The sequence below is a fragment of the Populus trichocarpa genome, chromosome 6 (genome assembly GCF_000002775.5).
Source record: "Populus trichocarpa isolate Nisqually-1 chromosome 6, P.trichocarpa_v4.1, whole genome shotgun sequence".
Classification (NCBI taxonomy): domain Eukaryota; kingdom Viridiplantae; phylum Streptophyta; class Magnoliopsida; order Malpighiales; family Salicaceae; genus Populus; species Populus trichocarpa.
The window spans coordinates 10,514,382-10,532,036 of record NC_037290.2 but is presented as its reverse complement, the minus strand read 5'-3'; the positions used below and the strand labels follow the sequence as shown (position 1 = coordinate 10,532,036).

The 17,655-nt window shown below is 34.5% G+C and overlaps 3 protein-coding genes across 4 annotated transcripts; 1 reads left to right on the top strand and 2 right to left on the bottom strand.

The window, feature by feature from the left end:
• Window positions 1-3,548: 3,548 nt before the first annotated feature.
• LOC18100211 (polyubiquitin 3) lies at window positions 3,549-4,865 on the bottom strand. The gene has a single exon (XM_006381411.3). It carries the CDS (start codon window positions 4,543-4,545, stop codon window positions 3,625-3,627), a length of 921 nt encoding a protein of 306 aa, XP_006381473.3. The 5' UTR covers window positions 4,546-4,865; the 3' UTR covers window positions 3,549-3,624.
• Window positions 4,866-5,411: 546 nt separating this feature from the next.
• On the top strand, window positions 5,412-9,744 carry LOC18100210 (syntaxin-71). 2 transcript variants are annotated; one of them, XM_052453807.1, is made up of 9 exons: window positions 5,412-5,750; window positions 5,935-6,060; window positions 6,244-6,403; window positions 6,527-6,612; window positions 6,715-6,783; window positions 6,913-6,957; window positions 7,047-7,109; window positions 7,215-7,291; window positions 8,921-9,438. In XM_052453807.1, the coding sequence occupies exons 1-9, from the start codon at window positions 5,595-5,597 to the stop codon at window positions 8,925-8,927; spliced, it is 789 nt and encodes a 262-aa protein (XP_052309767.1). In that variant the 5' UTR covers window positions 5,412-5,594; the 3' UTR covers window positions 8,928-9,438. The 2 variants fall into 2 exon arrangements, with proteins under 2 accessions (XP_052309767.1, XP_006381472.1); XM_006381410.3 differs by lacking the exon at window positions 8,921-9,438 and adding an exon at window positions 9,453-9,744 and having other exon boundaries at window positions 5,413-5,750.
• A 1,741-nt stretch (window positions 9,745-11,485) lies between these two features.
• On the bottom strand, window positions 11,486-12,925 carry LOC127905462 (NAC transcription factor 56-like). The gene is made up of 3 exons (XM_052453806.1): window positions 12,678-12,925; window positions 12,292-12,581; window positions 11,486-12,198 (listed from the first exon to the last, which is right to left on the bottom strand). The coding sequence occupies exons 1-3, from the start codon at window positions 12,847-12,849 to the stop codon at window positions 11,647-11,649; spliced, it is 1,014 nt and encodes a 337-aa protein (XP_052309766.1). The 5' UTR covers window positions 12,850-12,925; the 3' UTR covers window positions 11,486-11,646.
• Between the last annotated feature and the right edge of the window lie 4,730 nt (window positions 12,926-17,655).

The following is a 17,655-nucleotide window of genomic DNA, read 5'->3' as shown; positions in this document are numbered from 1 at the left end:
AATCTTCAATTCGTCACGAGATTGATGATGCAATATTTTGTTGAATTGTTGATGAAGCTTGAGATGAATCCAGAAAAGAGCTAATGACTCTTGTTATTAGGTTTGTTGATGGAATTGGATTTATACGAGAATAATTTTTTGATATAGTTTATATCAAAGATACAACTGCTTCAACTCTTAAGGAAGAGATTTCCTTTGTTTTATCTCACTACAATCTTGATGCTCAAAATATTAGAGGCCAAGGGTATGATGGTGCTAATAATATGCGTGGAGAGTGGAATTGTTTTGCAAGCTTTATTCATTAATGATTGCCTTTATGCATATTATGTATATTGTTTAGCTCATCAATTACAATTAGCTCTTATTGCTGTAGTTAGAGAAATATCTAATGTTCATATTTTCTTTGAGAATTTGATTTTTATTATTAACATTGTTAGTACTTCTTGCAAGCGTAATGATGAATTACAAGCTTTGTAAGCAGCTACAATTGAATATTTAGTTGATATTGGTGAGATTGAAATGAGTAAAGAAGTTAATCAAGTAGGTGGTTTGCAACGACTTGAAAATAGCAAATGGAGTTCACACTTCAAATCAATTTGCAATTTGATAAAAATATATGGGGCAACTTGCTTGGTTTTTGAAACCTAGTTTCGCTCCTCTGTGTGTGTGTATAATTACTTAAAATCAAGTTTTGATCGTATTATTATTTAAAAATATGAAGATTCATTAAAAATCCTCTTTTATATATGCAAAATTAATATCTTTAATTAGTATTTTCAAGAACTAGTTAAACTAAAAAGAAATCATAGAAATAATTTTTAAATAAATAAATAAATTTACCAAAATTAAATAGTGAGTTTAATATTGTTCATCTACAAAACCGATAATCATGTCTACAAATATGGAGGGTTTTGTTATATCTAAAAGACTTTTGATCGGTCTCTCCAACTTTATGATATTTCAAAAGTGTTTTATATTATAATTTATGCATAGCTTATCTATATAATCAATGGTGGAGTCTAACGGTTATTTTAAAAAATATTTTTTAATTTAATAAGAATGTTAATTTTTTTAAAATTATTTTAGTATTCTCGTTACAATTTTATTGGATATTTAGCATTAACAATATCGCTTACATATTTTTTAATCAGAAAAACTTTAATTATTAATAAATAATGTTTTTTTTTTTATTTTTTGTCAAAGCTCAATTATATTTTCTCCCCTCTTAAACTAAATTTCTCTCTCTATCACAGATTCACAGCACGCAATGGAAGCGTTCAGAATATCCTGCGATGCAATAAATGGACAGGAAAAAAATCGCGTGCCTCAATAATCTTTCTTTCGACGTAAAATAATTGACACGAGAAATAAACAGGATTTTCTCTATTTTTTTATTATTATTATTGGATTAGACAACGGAGATTTTCCGTGAAGTTTCACCTTAATTTCCTCCTATACACGCGTAGTGAGTGGAAATTAATGATTTTATACAACGGTCAATGCAGCCCAAAGAAACGTCGCCGTCCCTTGACAAGCTTGTAAAGAATGCATGGCTTTGCGAGAACCATCAATTTCCATTCATAATCATATGATTATGATGGGTATATTGGTTGCTTTCATCATTTATTATAATTTCAGGCCAGTAAGCAAAGTATCTATATATCTGACCTTAAGTAATAGCATCCAAAGAAAATTTATATGAGTCGGACTTGAATCATCGTTCATGGATAAAAATGGGTATTTACAAATCAGGTTTTTCTATATTTATTTTTTAGAAATCTGACAATGTTAGATTAGCCTAAAATTATAACTCAATATAAAAAAATTAAGAAATTTTTGATAGAATTTCAGCTCGATCCAATATTCAGATAAAAAATTATGTTTGTTAGTATAAAACTGTGTATTAGTAAAATAAGTCCAAACAAATTTTTGATAAAATTTCAGTTCGATCCAACATTCAGATAAAAAATTATGTTTTTTAATATAAAACTGTGTATTAGTAAAAATAAATCCAAATCACATCTTACTCTCCTTGAATGATAATAAAACCTTACCAACAAGAAAATCAACAAAAAAAAAAAAGAACACAAGTTGATGACATGAAAATCCTTCCCAAAATAATCCTAATTTCTACTGGTTATTTTTTTTTTGGAGAAAAAGAATCTTTGCTGAATAAAAAATCCACAAATTATAAAAAAACAAATAGCAAACCTCATCCAACAACTTATGGCCCGGCTTCAAATACATTATTTTTTATTGTTTGGAGGAATTACTAATTCTACCATATATTAATGAAAAACTTGATATGTTTAATTTCCATCCTAACTAGAGTGGCAACAAAAATCTACCTATAGCTCTATATATGGCTCTAAACAATACACGAAGATCTAGTTTATCATATTTGTAACTAGTTAGTCCAAATATTCATTATCAGTCTGATCAATTTATCTTGAATCATTTTAGTTTCAAATCTTATAATAAGTCCAAATAGTATCTCTAATGGATAATTTAGTGATGTTATTTGATTAATATTGTTTTTGTTCTTTGTTAACTCTGGTCATTATTAATATTGTTTTTGTTCTTTGTTAACTCTGGTCATTATTAATATTGTTTTTTCATATGATCTTCCTATAGTTTCAGTATTACAAAATTATAAAGCAATTATGTCCATATTATGAAATCAGATGGGTTCAACCATGAGGTCAACAATCTTCAATGAGTGACTTGCCAAGGCAATAAGAAACTGGCACAACACCGCAAGAAAACACATAAAACAGAACCGACACCCGAGCACTATAACACCAGCAACGAGTGCACCAGGCATCCCAACGCATGCCATGTCCCCTGTTCATTTACTGCCTAACTACAGAGGCGAGACCGATGGCCTCCAAGCATCACCAAGAAAGCCCTGTGTTGAAAATAGCGGCCGGGAGACAGACAGCCCCAGTATTCCAAGTTCTCACAAAAACAGAAAACATGTTGTAGAAAAAGAGGACAGGGATGCTCTTGAACCGACCACCACTCCCACTCCTCCAATTCAACAGGCCAATATTTTTTGAGCGTGCCATTGACATGGAAGATTTCTACTTCGAAAAACAACAGAGGATGGAAGATTTTGAGTTTGGGCATTATTGTGTTGATTTGGTTATGCAATTCCTATTTTTGTATTTTTCCTTGTAGTTGTGAGCAGTGAACCTTCGTTAGGTGAAAAATGCAAGCCCGATTCCAAGTCACCTTCCCCAGTACCGGTGTAGGCAAAGAAGATCAAACTTGGAATATTATGAATCCTGAAACAGAACACGCCGCTAACAAAAGCAGAGCAGAGGAACACTGGACTCCACATCATGCCCACTTGGCTCTTAAAGCATTCAGCCAGATTCAAGAAGCAACGGGTTGCTAGTTAATTGTTGAATGGCAATTTAAGATCCAGGACCCTTTCACATGTTTTTCTGATCCTATGCTAAATAGAATTAATCGGTGCTTCGAATTTATATAATTAAAAGGTATTGAGATATATAAAATTTAACAAGACGAATTTCAGAGAATAATTTCGAACAAAATATTAATAATTTTTTATTGATAAAAAAGAAAAGAAGAGACATAACCACCAAATTTAAGTTCCGCTTAGAAATCACCACCTCGAAGACGGAGCACGAGATGGAGAGTAGACTCCTTCTGAATATTGTAATCCGCAAGAGTCCTCCCATCCTCTAATTGCTTCCCAGCAAATATAAGCCTCTGCTGGTCCGGTGGAATACCTTCCTTATCCTGAATCTTGGCTTTCACGTTGTCTATCGTATCAGAGCTCTCAACTTCAAGAGTGATGGTCTTCCCTGTGAGAGTCTTGACAAAGATCTGCATCCCGCCTCTCAAACGCAGTACCAGATGCAGAGTAGACTCCTTTTGAATGTTATAATCTGCAAGAGTCCTCCCATCTTCCAACTGCTTCCCTGCAAAGATGAGCCTCTGCTGATCCGGGGGAATCCCTTCCTTGTCCTGAATCTTGGCTTTAACGTTATCAATTGTATCAGAGCTTTCAACCTCAAGCGTGATTGTATTTCCAGTTAAAGTCTTAACGAAGATTTGCATCCCACCGCGAAGCCTGAGGACAAGGTGAAGGGTGGACTCCTTTTGGATATTATAATCCGCAAGGGTCCTACCATCCTCTAATTGTTTCCCAGCAAAAATTAGCCTCTGTTGATCCGGAGGGATACCTTCTTTGTCTTGAATCTTGGCCTTTACGTTGTCAATAGTATCGGAACTCTCGACTTCAAGAGTTATGGTTTTGCCGGTTAGGGTTTTGACGAAGATTTGCATACCGCCGCGAAGCCTCAGAACAAGGTGGAGTGTGGATTCCTTTTGGATGTTGTAATCGGCAAGGGTACGGCCGTCCTCGAGTTGTTTGCCAGCGAAAATCAGGCGTTGCTGATCAGGAGGGATACCTTCTTTGTCTTGGATTTTGACTTTGACGTTGTCGATTGTATCAGAATTCTCGACTTCAAGAGTTATGGTTTTGCCTGTCAGGGTTTTCACGAAGATCTGCATGCTTGCAGGGATTTAAGAAAATATCTGAGATTCTGATAGAACAAAAGAAAAGCAGGCTTCAGATCGAATGAATGTGTGCTAGGATCGCTGATGATGGGAAAGATCAAGGGTGCGGTGCTGTGTCTTTATAAGAGGAGGTAGCCGCCTTAATGCCTTCATGGAATGGAGTCGAATTCTTCAGAAATAAGGCAAGATGGGTCGGTGGAATACTCCGAGGTCTTTCTACACCACGCAAGAACATTCTAGGGAAAAAAACAAAGGAAAACGAAAAGGAAGAAAGAGAAGACAATTTCGCAAAGTCACCGCTTTTTTTTTTTTTTGTTTGCTAAAGAAAAGAAACTTGTTAACAGCCTTTGACTCTTTATAGCCAATTTTTCAGAATGAAATTGAAATTGCATTGATCAGTTGAAATTATTTTTCCAGTTGAAATTATTTTTCTAATATATATATAAATTAAAAGGATATAATTGATCTGGTTATAGTATTTTACTTGATTTTCCACTCATGTAATGTCGCGGGCAATTAATGTTTAAAACTAATTTTTTTATTTAATTTTGCTATAATTAAAATAAATATCCACAAAAGTTTATAGGATTGAAATTATGAAGGAAAAAATATATTTCTTAAATCGAAGCTTATATTTTTTATGAAATATTTTATTTTTTATTTAAAATGTTGTGTTTAATAAAAACTGAAAGTAATTAAGATAATCTCAATAATATAAATGAAGGAGAGAAAAAAAATTATTTCTCGGTTGAAAACTCTCATTTCCTTATTACTTCTTTTTTACATATGGGGTAATGTGATTAGCATTATATTTCACATTCTGTATTGTATTTAATTTATTACTATATTTTAAATAAGAGTATGTGTATAATTTGTGTTTTGGGTCACTGGGAAACCGTTTCGTGCTAAATTATTATCCAAAGCCTCAAAATTGAAACGATTCAACTCAAAATTCTTCTCTTCTCTCTTCCATTCGTTCAAACCTCCACCAACATTCAGTAATTTGAACAACAGCTAATAATTAGATATAATAATAATAAAAAATGAGCGTGATTGACATCTTAACTCGCGTAGACGCGATCTGCAACAAATACGACAAATACGACGTCGAGAAGCAAAAAGATCTCAATGTCTCCGGCGACGACGCCTTCGCTCGCCTCTACGCCGCCGTCGATGCTGACATTGAAGCCGCTCTTCAGGTCTCTTCGATCTCTTTGAAATCAGATGGATTTGTTTCATGTTTCAAAATTAGTGTCTGCTTGTTGATTTGGACTCCTGTTAAGTCCATTTATAGACTTGGAGTGTTAGTTTTTGTTGATTGGAAGGTCAGTTAGCTGTATTTCTGCTTGCATTATTGAATTTGGAGTGATTTGATCTATAAAGAAAGCAGAGCTTGCGTCCAAGGAGAAAAGTAAGGCCTCTGCTGTTGCAATAAACGCAGAGCTTCGTCGAACTAAAGCTAGATTGCTTGAGGAAGTCCCTAAGTTGCAGAGGTTAGCAATAAAGAAGGTTAGTTTTTGATAACTCTTTTAAGTGATTTTTGACTGACTTGGTAGATAAATTAGCTACAGAAAGTGAAATCACTCGCTAATATACTTGGATTTCTCTTTGATCTTCACGGTTTTCTATCATGAATTGGTATTTAGGGTCCAGAGTATAGAATTGACAGCATCAGGGTTGGTGTATTGACAGGTTAAAGGGCTCTCTATAGAAGAACTTGCTGCACGAAATGATTTGGTCCATGCATTGCCAGATAGGATTCAAGCTATACCAGATGGAAGTTCAGCTGCACTCAAACAAACTGGAGGTTGGGGGTCTTCGGCTCCCCGAACCGAAATCAAATTTGATTCAGGTGATTTGTGAATCGTTTGTAGCTTATTTCAATATTTAGAGTGATGTTTGATTTTTCTCCTTGTTAGCTCATGGTTCGTGGATAATTAGTGTATTCTAATTATGTATTTCCTTTGGGTAATAGATGGGCAGTTTGATAATGAATACTTTCAAGAAAGTGAGACATCTAGTCAATTCAGGCAGGAGTATGAAATGCGTAAAATGAAGCAGGCAAGACTGATAAAGTGGCACTCTGTTTGTCTTTCATCCTGTAATTGAAGCAAGCTATTGGGCCCATGGTTTCCCTTGTTATTAACTTTCACATTCCTCCAGGATCAAGGTTTGAGTATGATTTCAGAAGGTTTGGACACTCTGAAGAATATGGCTCATGACATGAATGAGGTACTTATCGTGTGCTGGAAAATATGTTTGAAATGTGGGATATGTAAGAAAAGCTGTTTGTATGTGACTATTGGCAGATATGTAATTGACCATGGCATTTGAATTCAGTGTGTTATGTGATATGTGCAGGAGTTGGACAGGCAAGTTCCTTTGATGGATGAAATTGACACTAAGGTGAGAAGCATTGCTGTATCCTCTAATTTTCAATGCCACTCATATGGAATTTAGAGTTGATATGAAGTGCTCTCTATGCTTCCTTACAGGTGGACAAGGCAGCTGCTGACCTTAAGAATACCAATGTTAGACTTAAAGACACTGTTAACCAGGTGATTGAACTTTCAACTTTACAAAGTTTAAACTTTTATTCTTTTAAGAAGCATCCAGATTTAGGCTTCTTTCTGAATCTGACACAAGTTTCCATTCTATTCCAGTTGAGATCTAGTCGGAATTTCTGTATTGATATTGTTTTGTTGATCATAATCCTCGGAATAGCTGCCTACTTGTACAAGTAAGTTCCTACTTCTTTCATAAGTAGCTTACATGTCTATCATCATTTATATGCAATCAAGTGTTATGCTGCCATTTTCGGCATGTCCCCATTATGTTTGGGTGAGCTTTCTTTGTTTTCTAATTCCACATGAGCGTCGAGCTTAATGGGGCTTTCCTCCATTCCTCGTACAGAGTTAGATCAAGCTCTTTTGTAGGATTCATTTGACAATATAACTCATCGAAGCAATTCTTAAATCAGGATTAGTTATTGTAAGTGAGCAATCTTGTCTCATTGAGTACTTTATTCCACTGTGAATCGATACTATGAGAATCCTTTTTCTGGTAGTTCACATAGTATAGCTAGGATGAACTAACTTTAAAAGCAACATTATACTGGGAAATTTCTCAAAATGGGGGCCAAGGAAGAAGAGTGAAATTTTTTAATTTCACGAGCAAACTTAATTTGACTCCGCTTTACCACACACTTGGGGAGCTACATGAAGTTGCTTCATTTAATTCTGTTGTGGGTGCTCTTTTGGGAATCTGTTGTCATACTAGATCAATTTTTATTACTTCAGCTCATGTCATTTTTTCTCGCACTTGTACCCTCTTGCATCCCAATGTTTTAAGTTGATGTCTTCCTTACCATTGTATTCATAGGTTTATGTTTCATATGGCTACACCATCGCAGACCTCATCCTTAATAGCTGCCATCTTCATCTTCACCCGATGGACTCATTTCTTGACTAATCCTTTCTTTTGTGTACAAACATCTGGTTTAACATCTTCACCTTAGCTGTGTTTATGAGCATGTTATTTCTTCACCTGCAACTCTCACTACTTTGTAGAAGTGAAATAAACAAGAGGAATCCACTGCCTAAATAAGAGCACATAAGAAATCCACCTCAAACGTACATGGAAATCTACCTTTGGTAGCAACTCAAGTTCTCATTTTCCATAAAAAGTAGCTGTCCAAATAAAAAATGCATTTTAATGGGCACACCAAAACTCTAGTTTTATACAAAATATACATGCAATAGGAAAGAAACAAAACAAAATCTTTAGTGAAACTTGAAATATAGTTATAATAATGAATTGAACTTCCTAATGTCAATTCAGTTGGCCCTCCACCAGAAGCTTTATAATTTAATACTACTTTCTTTTATGTGAGTTCTGTTGATCCTACTTCTTCTTTTCCTTTTCTTTTTTGAGGTTTGCACTGGAGACAATTTGATGTACAGGCTGTTAAAATTATGATTACCCATTGAATTCTATTGGTTTTCGTGCTTGTATTTCCAAATCTTTTGAGTGCATTTTGTTCATCTTACCTATCTTCAAGGTTTATAGTTGTGGAGGCTCTAATACCATTAGTTCTTGAGTTATAAGTCTATTAAATGAAAGTATTGGATTTGCGATAAAGGACTGACAAAAAAGGGTATGTTCAAGAATCAGATCAACAAATTCTTAAGAATTTGTGAGATAACTGCCTTCTTGAGGGGGCTTTGCCACTTGGCACAGACGATTTCATGTATATTTTTGTCAAAAATACAATTACCTTGCCATTGAACTCTAAACTTTTAAAGAACACATTGTATTTCAAATGCTTAATTTGGTCTTCATTGTTCTACTGCATGCAAAATCTACACAGTTGTTGACTGGGCCATCTAGCATCTTGTTCTACTGTCCACGCAAAATCTATATAGTTGTTGACTGGGGTCATCTGGCATCTTGAATGCCATGTAACAATTTTGAAGTGTGAACTGTAGAAAGGAGATGGTCCAACATTTACTTATTTTAATATCTAAACATTTTGTATGCCTTTATATGATGAAAACTGGAATTTGGCGTCGAATGAAAAATAAGCCTGGAGAGTGGAATTTGTTTGTCGGGACTTCAGTGTTGGTTTCTGACTTTGAGTGGTGGGGCCGTCAAGCTATTGATTTACCTAGAAAACCTAGGAAAGAATTTGTGCTTGGTTCTTCTAACCCAAGGCAAATTTTTTTGGTAAGGACTTGCTAAATTACTAGTGGTCTCCTCCCCCTTAATTTTCCCTCAAAAGTGAGATGACCGATCATCTTCTTGCATCTCCCTGAAACTTACAGTGATGAATCAGCCGATGCTCTTATTTTTGTTGTTTTTTCAATTGGGAAGTTTCTCTGACAAAGCTTCTTCCTTTGCAGTGTGCTGAAGAAGTGAAGAACATGAAAAATCTACCCTAATCTATTTCCATGGTGTGTTAGTGTTGGCATTTTCTGTATAATTTTGTATTTTGAGGACTTCATATGGTGCTTGCTTTTGCATTTGATTTGTTTCTCATGCTGGGAGTAACTTCTCACACATGGAAATGGATGTTTGTCGTTCATGTATCTTGCAATGGTCAGTCAATTGTTTGGGTCCAAAAAAAATGGCATATTAAGATTGGACCCAAGTACATATAAATCAAATTTTACAAGTTTTTTTTTTTTTTTTTAATTAAGATATGCAACATCCTGTTTACCTTTAATAAATCAAGTTAAAAAAATAAATGAACAATAAACTGAAAAAGAATTATTAATGCTAAATAAATATTAAAATAGAAAGTTAATTTTTCAAAAGACATTTTATTTATTTCATCTTTGAAATTATTTTTTCCAAGAATAAATGAATTTTATTTTTATAAATTCATCATATAAATAAAATTTATTTATATAAAACATAAAAGGAAAAAAAATAAAGATAAATTACACAAACTTCGTTGAAAGATTATAAATTTAAAACACAATTAAAAAATAACTATTGAAATAAAACAAACAATGATTTAAAAATATAATAATATGAGAGATGGTATTAATTAAAATTACCAAAACAAAAGGCCCAAGCGATGAGGCCCTGCTAGGCTAGCGCGCCAGCAACTCAAAAGCTTAAATGCGCCTAGGCTGCACTTTTTTTAATGGAGCATCATCCGCCCATGCTTCTTTTACACGAATAATAGGTCGTCTGCTTTAACAGATGACTTGTCATCCTTTGCAATATTTCTCAAGCACTTATATAGATGAAAAATCATGTCTCAAGTCTTGAAATTCCAAAATCCTATCTTTTCAACTTGTTTTAACTTTAAATTATAAATATATAACACAAATACAAATATAATTTCTTTGAAGCATTGCAGAGTTAAAGAATTAAAAAAATAAAAACTATTTAAAAAAGATAAACTAAACAATTAAAAAGAATAAGAGAGGGAGTGTGAAGTAAAATTTAAATAAAGAATTTTATGCAAAGTAGAAAAACATAAATAAAAAAGAGGGAGAGTATTAAATTTTAAAAAAAAAAACAAAAGAGGTGGTGTTGTTGGGGCATGTAGGCTAATTTAATTCAACAATTTTTTTTTGGTTTATCGGTTCATGTATATTTTTTATCTTGTTTTATTTAATCAATATGTTTGAGGTCTTAATTAAAAAAAATATGATATTTAAAATGCATTTACAATATTAAAATATTTTTATTATTATATTCAAAATTAACCTAAAATTATACTTGTGGTGTGAGAGCGCATAGCTAGGATATTTACGAGGTTTGGGATAGCTAAAATATTGATTCATGTGTGTTTTCATTGTTTGATTTATATGTATAGGATAAAATAAGTTGGAAACAAACTAAGTTTGTAGAGAACAAAAAAGTGGTCATAAAATCAGGCTGAGATTTTTGAGAACTAAAAATTTATTTTTCATTATATTTTCATCTAATAAACATCTTTATTGTGCGATAAACCAATTTTTCAACTCAAATCACTTTAAAATTTTAAAAAAAATCTTTCTCAATCTTGATCTCTTTTTTCTAGCACGTCAAAAATAAAAAATACCTCAATAAAACTTCTCTTATTAAATAAAAATATTTAACACTAAGATAGTTTTTTTTTTTGTTAGAATATAGCCAACAAATAATTTTATTTTTTTTTCTTTATTTTTTAGCAAGTTTCACTTTTTTTTCTCCCAAACTCTAGAAATGAACAAAGTAAACTTTTTGATCAAATAATTTTTGCGTGAATTTCATATTGGTCATGTAGGTTTCTCATGTTTTATGTTTTGGTACAATTTTATTGAATTTTATTTTTCTTTTATTTATTTTAAACCATAACTCATTAAATTAGCCATAAATAGATGCAATCGGAGAAAGAAAAGCTTAAGAATGAAAATGAAAAAAAAAAATGTTACTGTTCACATAACCATAACACCCCAAGTCTTTTAGTGTATTTAGTAGTAATTTATACAAGCTATCCACTAGGAATGAATCACCATATTTGCTAAGATCCTTATACTATACAAATCACCGTACCTAGCTATCTGAATGTATAAATAGCCACCGTGATATTTACAAATATAAACTCTTGATACTGTTCTAATCAAGAGTTAGGTGATTTCCTGTGAAGGTTAGGTGATTACACTCTTGATATTGCATGGGAGAATTCCATTGCTCAGTGCTGAAATTGCCACTCTCAGACTGATCTGTTCCGCTGAAATTCTCATCAGTGCCATCGTTTCTGATAGATACAACGTCCTCCTCTATATCTGCCTTTGTTCTAAGCATCTTGCCGGGTGGAAAACAATTCCCTCGCTGTTGGTTTGTTTCCGCAGGTTTTCTTTTCAGTAGGTTTAACAAATTGTGAAAAGAAGTGCAAGATTTGTCGCTACTTAGGAAGTTTATGCTTGAGGCTCTTTCAGTTGATGGAAAATTCTGGGGAGAAAAGATACAAGGTAACATTGGGCAATCATCGTAAAAATAATTCGTGACCATCTCAGTGTTGGGGTTGATGTTCATTTGCTGTAGCTCATTCACTTTTGGGAACAAGCCGGTGGGTGCAGATGCACAACTTGGAATATTTTGATCTTGCCATGTGTTTCTGGGGATGCTGTTCTTCTGCCTAACTCGACACAGCACCCAATCATCCAACTGCAGCACGCAGAATTGTTGTTAACAATCCGAAAATCGTTATCAAATATAACTGGCAGTTGAATTAGACATGGGTTCGACCCTTCCACTTACCCTCATAGATCCTTTTCTCTTGGAATTGTTCCAAATCATGGCATCTAGCAATCTGTATTCATGCATGTTCCAGTCTGTCTTTAGTCCTTTGGGAGGGCGTCCTTCGTAGAACACGAGAGTCTTCTTGACGCCTATTTTGGCTGTTCCGAAGGAATTAAAAATCGATTTATCTGTCCCTGTTGCCTTCCAATAACCTGAAGCTGCTGCCCTGTTAGGCCGGGCTCCATTGGGGTACTTCCTATCCCTTGGTGTAAAGAAATACCATTCATCCACGCCAAACAAAGCTTTCTCTATTTTGAAAGAAAAGGTGTCTGTCAGTAGGCAATTACTATACAAAAGATGCATGTAAGAAAAATGGAACCAATAGAAACGCAATATATACAGACTTGGTAGCTCCCATGGGTTATACTTATAGAGATCTATCTCAGCAATAATAGATGCAGGAAGTGGACTTGAACTGACTCTGTTCTTCAAATAGTGCACTATGAGCTCCTCATCAGATGGATGGAATCTAAATCCTGGAGGAAGTTGAATGCCTGAGCTGGCTTTGGCCTCCATGTTAAAGAGGCTTTGTTTCTTGATGATGGAACAACCTAGGGAGAAGGAATCAATATTTAGGCCAACGATATAAACGATAAAAAATGGTTTGAAGGTTGGGTAGCAACACTGTGCTAAGTTTATATAGGGCGATGCTCAAGCATGCAGGCGTATAGACATGAATTATGTTTATAAAACAATAATTAAGCTTTGATTATTGCTTGGTGCAGATTCATAGAAAGGAGAGTAGAAAGCAACGCTTTTGTCTTATCTTTTGATTTTGAGGTTTTCTTAATTTTGAGGACAATATTGTTGTATTTTAAATGTCCTTTTCTTTTGATTTTCATATACAAGGCGAGTCCTTTTCAGGAGGAGCAACATCAATGGAAATTGAGCATCACAGTGGATTTGATTCGATAATAACTACATAAAAAGATGATATAATATCCGCTATGGATGCTGTTCTTGGTTCTATTGGATCCTTCCATGCGTTTTCCCATCCCCCATCTGTGAAAAGCTCCGAGATTTGTACAGAATATACAAGTGTTGAGGAACATAAGAAGGCCAACCTGATAGCTTAGGGAATCGGCTGCTTCTTGTTTTCTTCTCGGGGGATCTCTTCATAACCAATTTGTCCGAAATTCCTGATTCATCGTGGATGTCAATTAATCCTAACACCGAATTCTTGGAAGTTCGCTCTTTAGACCTCAACGCTTAGGATAGCATTATCTTCGAACAGACCACCCCACCTACCACCCATTGACAAGCAAGTGGAGGAGGGATCCTGGATTCTTTGTCAAAAGAAGAGAAACAATAAAACCTCATGTGAGTATGAACTTTATCTTTCTTTTCTTGTTTTGAGCTGCATTCTCTCTATCTTTCCTTTCTTGTTTTTATCTCCTACATTTCTTCTAAAACTACACTGTTTTGTTAAGAAAGTTCTTAACAAATTGGTATTGGAGCCTAAAATCCTTGACCAATAATAGAATCTTGCATATTAAACAATTCTAGAGGTAAACCATGATGAGAAATAACAAGATTAAGGCATTGGAAGAGCACAACAGAAGGCTTGATGAACAAATGCAAAGCATGCAACAAGAACTCCAAGATTCCATAGCTGAAAATCAGAAGCAATGACAAGAACCAACCAAAAAGGCTGAGCACAGTATCAATATGCAAATGGAAGCTATGATGGCCACTTTGAAGTCATTCATGGCCATCCAGAGAGAAAGAAGAAATGAACAACTCAGTTTTTGATGGAATAATTCATAACCATGGAGGTTACAGGAAACCATTGGAAATTAACCTTGACATTCATAAAATGGGGTGTAACGTGACACCACACCTTAGGTATAACTACTTACTTTCTGGAAAGAAAATCTAAGAGGACAGATTAGGAAGTACGAGAAACTTTTCAAGATAACACTTTACACTGGTATATCAATGGGTGGGAAATAGAAAGAAAAACAAAAATATGGTATAAAGGTTTTTTATTGGGAGGAGATGATTTCGCTAAGTAGAAAATATTTACAAGGCTCATTTACATGATTTTGTAGTAGAAAAAAATATAGTGGAGGAGCTTAACAAATTAATGTAAGGTATAAAAAAAGTAACAAGGTCGAGGAGCTTAATAAATTAGTGTATATATGATAAGGATGTAAAAAAATTATAGGGAAAGATTTGAAAAACTCGAATCTTTAATGAATGTTTTAAATCTATTATTATAACTTGATTTTGATCTTATTTTATTAATAATGTTTTTTTAAAATAAAAAATAGTTAAAAAATAAAAATATATGTATTTTTGATGCATTTGTATTATTTTCAGCTTTTTTTAAAAGAATTGAAAATTAAAAAATTATATATATATATAGACACACAAGAGGACCAAAAAACAAAAAAAGAGAGATTAAAAAACAAAGTGATTTTTTAGTTGCTTGAAACCGAGTAACCGAGAGAGGAAACTGATAATTTTTTTTTAAAAAAAAAAAAACAGAGAGAGAGAAGGGGGAATTTTGGGGGCATTAAAAAAAGAAAGAAAGAAACGTCATAAATGAGAAAAAAAGGAAGAGAAGCAATAAAAAATAATTAACTCTCCCAGCCTCCATTGATAGTTCTTCTCTGCACAGCACCGTGAGCACCACCATTTCTCACATTACTAATTAACCTCCACACCAGGAATCTCCTCTCAACTCCACCATGAGCTTCAGTCCTGACAGCAGTCCTTGGATACAACCCGTGAGCAGACTTCTCCAGAGGCAACGGTGAGCCCTGTGGTGTTCCTCAGTCAATCCGACCAACTGTCAGCCAAGCACCATAAACACCTCAGCCATGGCAGCCAACAACAACAACAACATTCATCTCATCTTCAATCGACTATAGCAGTGAAAGATTTTCCAACAGCAACTTCAACCGTTACCTTCCAAGCAGCGTCATCAATTCCTCTTTCACTCCCACGGTTGATTGATCCTCAAAACTAGACCAGTACCTCCCAAAACAGAAAAGAAAAACATGACTAATTAACACCAGGGAAGAGAAGATGAATTATTTCTTTGAAAGCAAAGATTTGTGGTGACTGGCTTGGAAGGGAAGAACATATCGTGACCAACAACTCAGCCTCAACCATTCCTGTTCATTAACCGTCAGCCTTTACCAGAAGCTTCAACCGTCACCATCAGTGGAAGCTTCCTCTTTCCAGCTGCGTCGGTTTCTTTGCACCGTGATCTTAGTCGTGAACAACAGCTCCTCCTGTAGCAACAGTTTGAAGAAGCAACAGCAGTGTAGGGTTACATCTGTCCCTCTCAGCAGTGTGGCAACTGACATCTTCCTCAGCTGTTCTTGGTTTCCATTGAAGCATCACAGAAGAGCAGCTCTGCACCAGCAATAGCTTTTCTTCTGCGCAGCCAAGAGCTCCAGTATTCTAGCAGCTGTGTTTCAATTCTAGTAGCCTGCCCCTCCTGTGTTTTTGGCCATTTGAAACAGCTGGAGTCTTCATCAGCAGCAGTTGAAGTCTTTAACAGAGAAACTACTTCTTCTTCATCGAGCAGCGCAGCTTCACTCCAGCAGCAGCAGTGTGCATCGTCATCCTTCAGCACCGCACTAGCTTCAACAGAGCAGCAACTTCTTCCTTCTCCAACAACCACCATGAGCCACCATCATCTCCAGCAGCGCCACCAACCGACGGTCATCACTCTCCTCTCGCCTAGGTAACGTTTCCTTCTTCCTTTCATCATTCATGTATGGTGATAATTGCATGGGGATAACTTGAATCATCCCTTCACGTTGCTGACATTTTTGCCAGAAAATGGAAGCCATTTGGTCGGGCCTGTGTCAGAGTAATTGGGCCCTACCCAAGCCCAGCCCGTGTAGCTGGGCTGGGTTTCATTTAAAACAAAAAAAATAAAGAAAGAAGAAGCATGTTGGGCCGCTTGCTGGCCCAACAAATTCAGGTTGGGTTGGGCCAAGCCCAACCCATACCTAAGGGCGTGTTTGACACATTCTATTTGTGTCCTAGGAAAAGTGCCTTGTTTTGGTTCTTAAAGTGTGTTTGTCAAACATTGTCTTAAATTATTTTTCATGCCTCTAATTTGAAGCTAAGGGTGTGCTTGCCAAACACACCCTACTGCATTCCCATTAGATTTTATTTGTTATTATTTTACTGTTTAGCCAAACAGACTCTAAAATAGTTATAAAAAATTTAGGGATCATTTTTAAATTATTTATGGGTCTTTCGTGTGTTATTTTAATAATTTTACCTAATATCAGGCTATAGACTGACACTGTAAGATACAGATCCAATATTAAAAATATCTGATTTCTCTTTGAAATTTCAAAAAATTCCAAAAATATTTTTTTATTTTTGTGCATACGATCAAATTCTAAAGGTTTTTCGGGCATATTTTCTAAAAAAAATAAAAATACATTTTTATTATGTTTTAAAAATACCAAAATGAATATCATAACTGGTTTATGATTATCTATTAGAATTTGACTAAAATTTCAAAAATACCACAAATTAATTTGTTCAATTAATATTCGGGGTATGAATTTTACAGCATATGTAATGCATACTTTTGGTATTAAATTAAATGAATTAATACAAATAAATATTAGAAACTAATTATAGACTTTATTATTTGAGGATATAAAATTACATTGTAAAATATATCCTCATGTATTAAAGATACAAAGTAGGAAATAAGTGCAATGCTAAAGTTTAGGTCCTAGAATGATTAAAATTTAACCTGATATAGAGACTTCCTTATAAAGAAAGATCTGCCTTGAACCTTAGATGAACCAACAAATAGAAATACAACTTAAAATAACAATCAAGCAACAATGGAACCTTACACGGTCTCTCGCAGACCATTAGATTTTCTAGTGATCATAATACTAGGTGGAAACTCCTGAACCCTATTAATCATATTTTTATGATTATTTCCTAACATTTCCAAAACCCCCATGATCCAGGAGTCATACCCTTTGTCTGATCCTATGTACAACACGACATCCATCGCTACCAAAATCCTATTATATTTCTAGCTTTATAAGTGAACTCAATGATAACATCAAGCCAATGCTCAAGATTCCCAAGCTAATAGTTCTAATGTAGACTTATTTTATTAAGCTAAATGGCAAGAGGAGTCTACTAATACCTTGGCCAAGAAGAACAAACTCATTCAAATAAATGTTCTTTAATATAGCATGACTTGACAACCAGGTAATCCACCATCAAAATCTTTTAACAATTCTAGAATAGAACTACCTCATAGTTCAAAATACCTTTCTGAGACCATATATGAGTGAAGAAGAAGGTTGGGGCAATGTT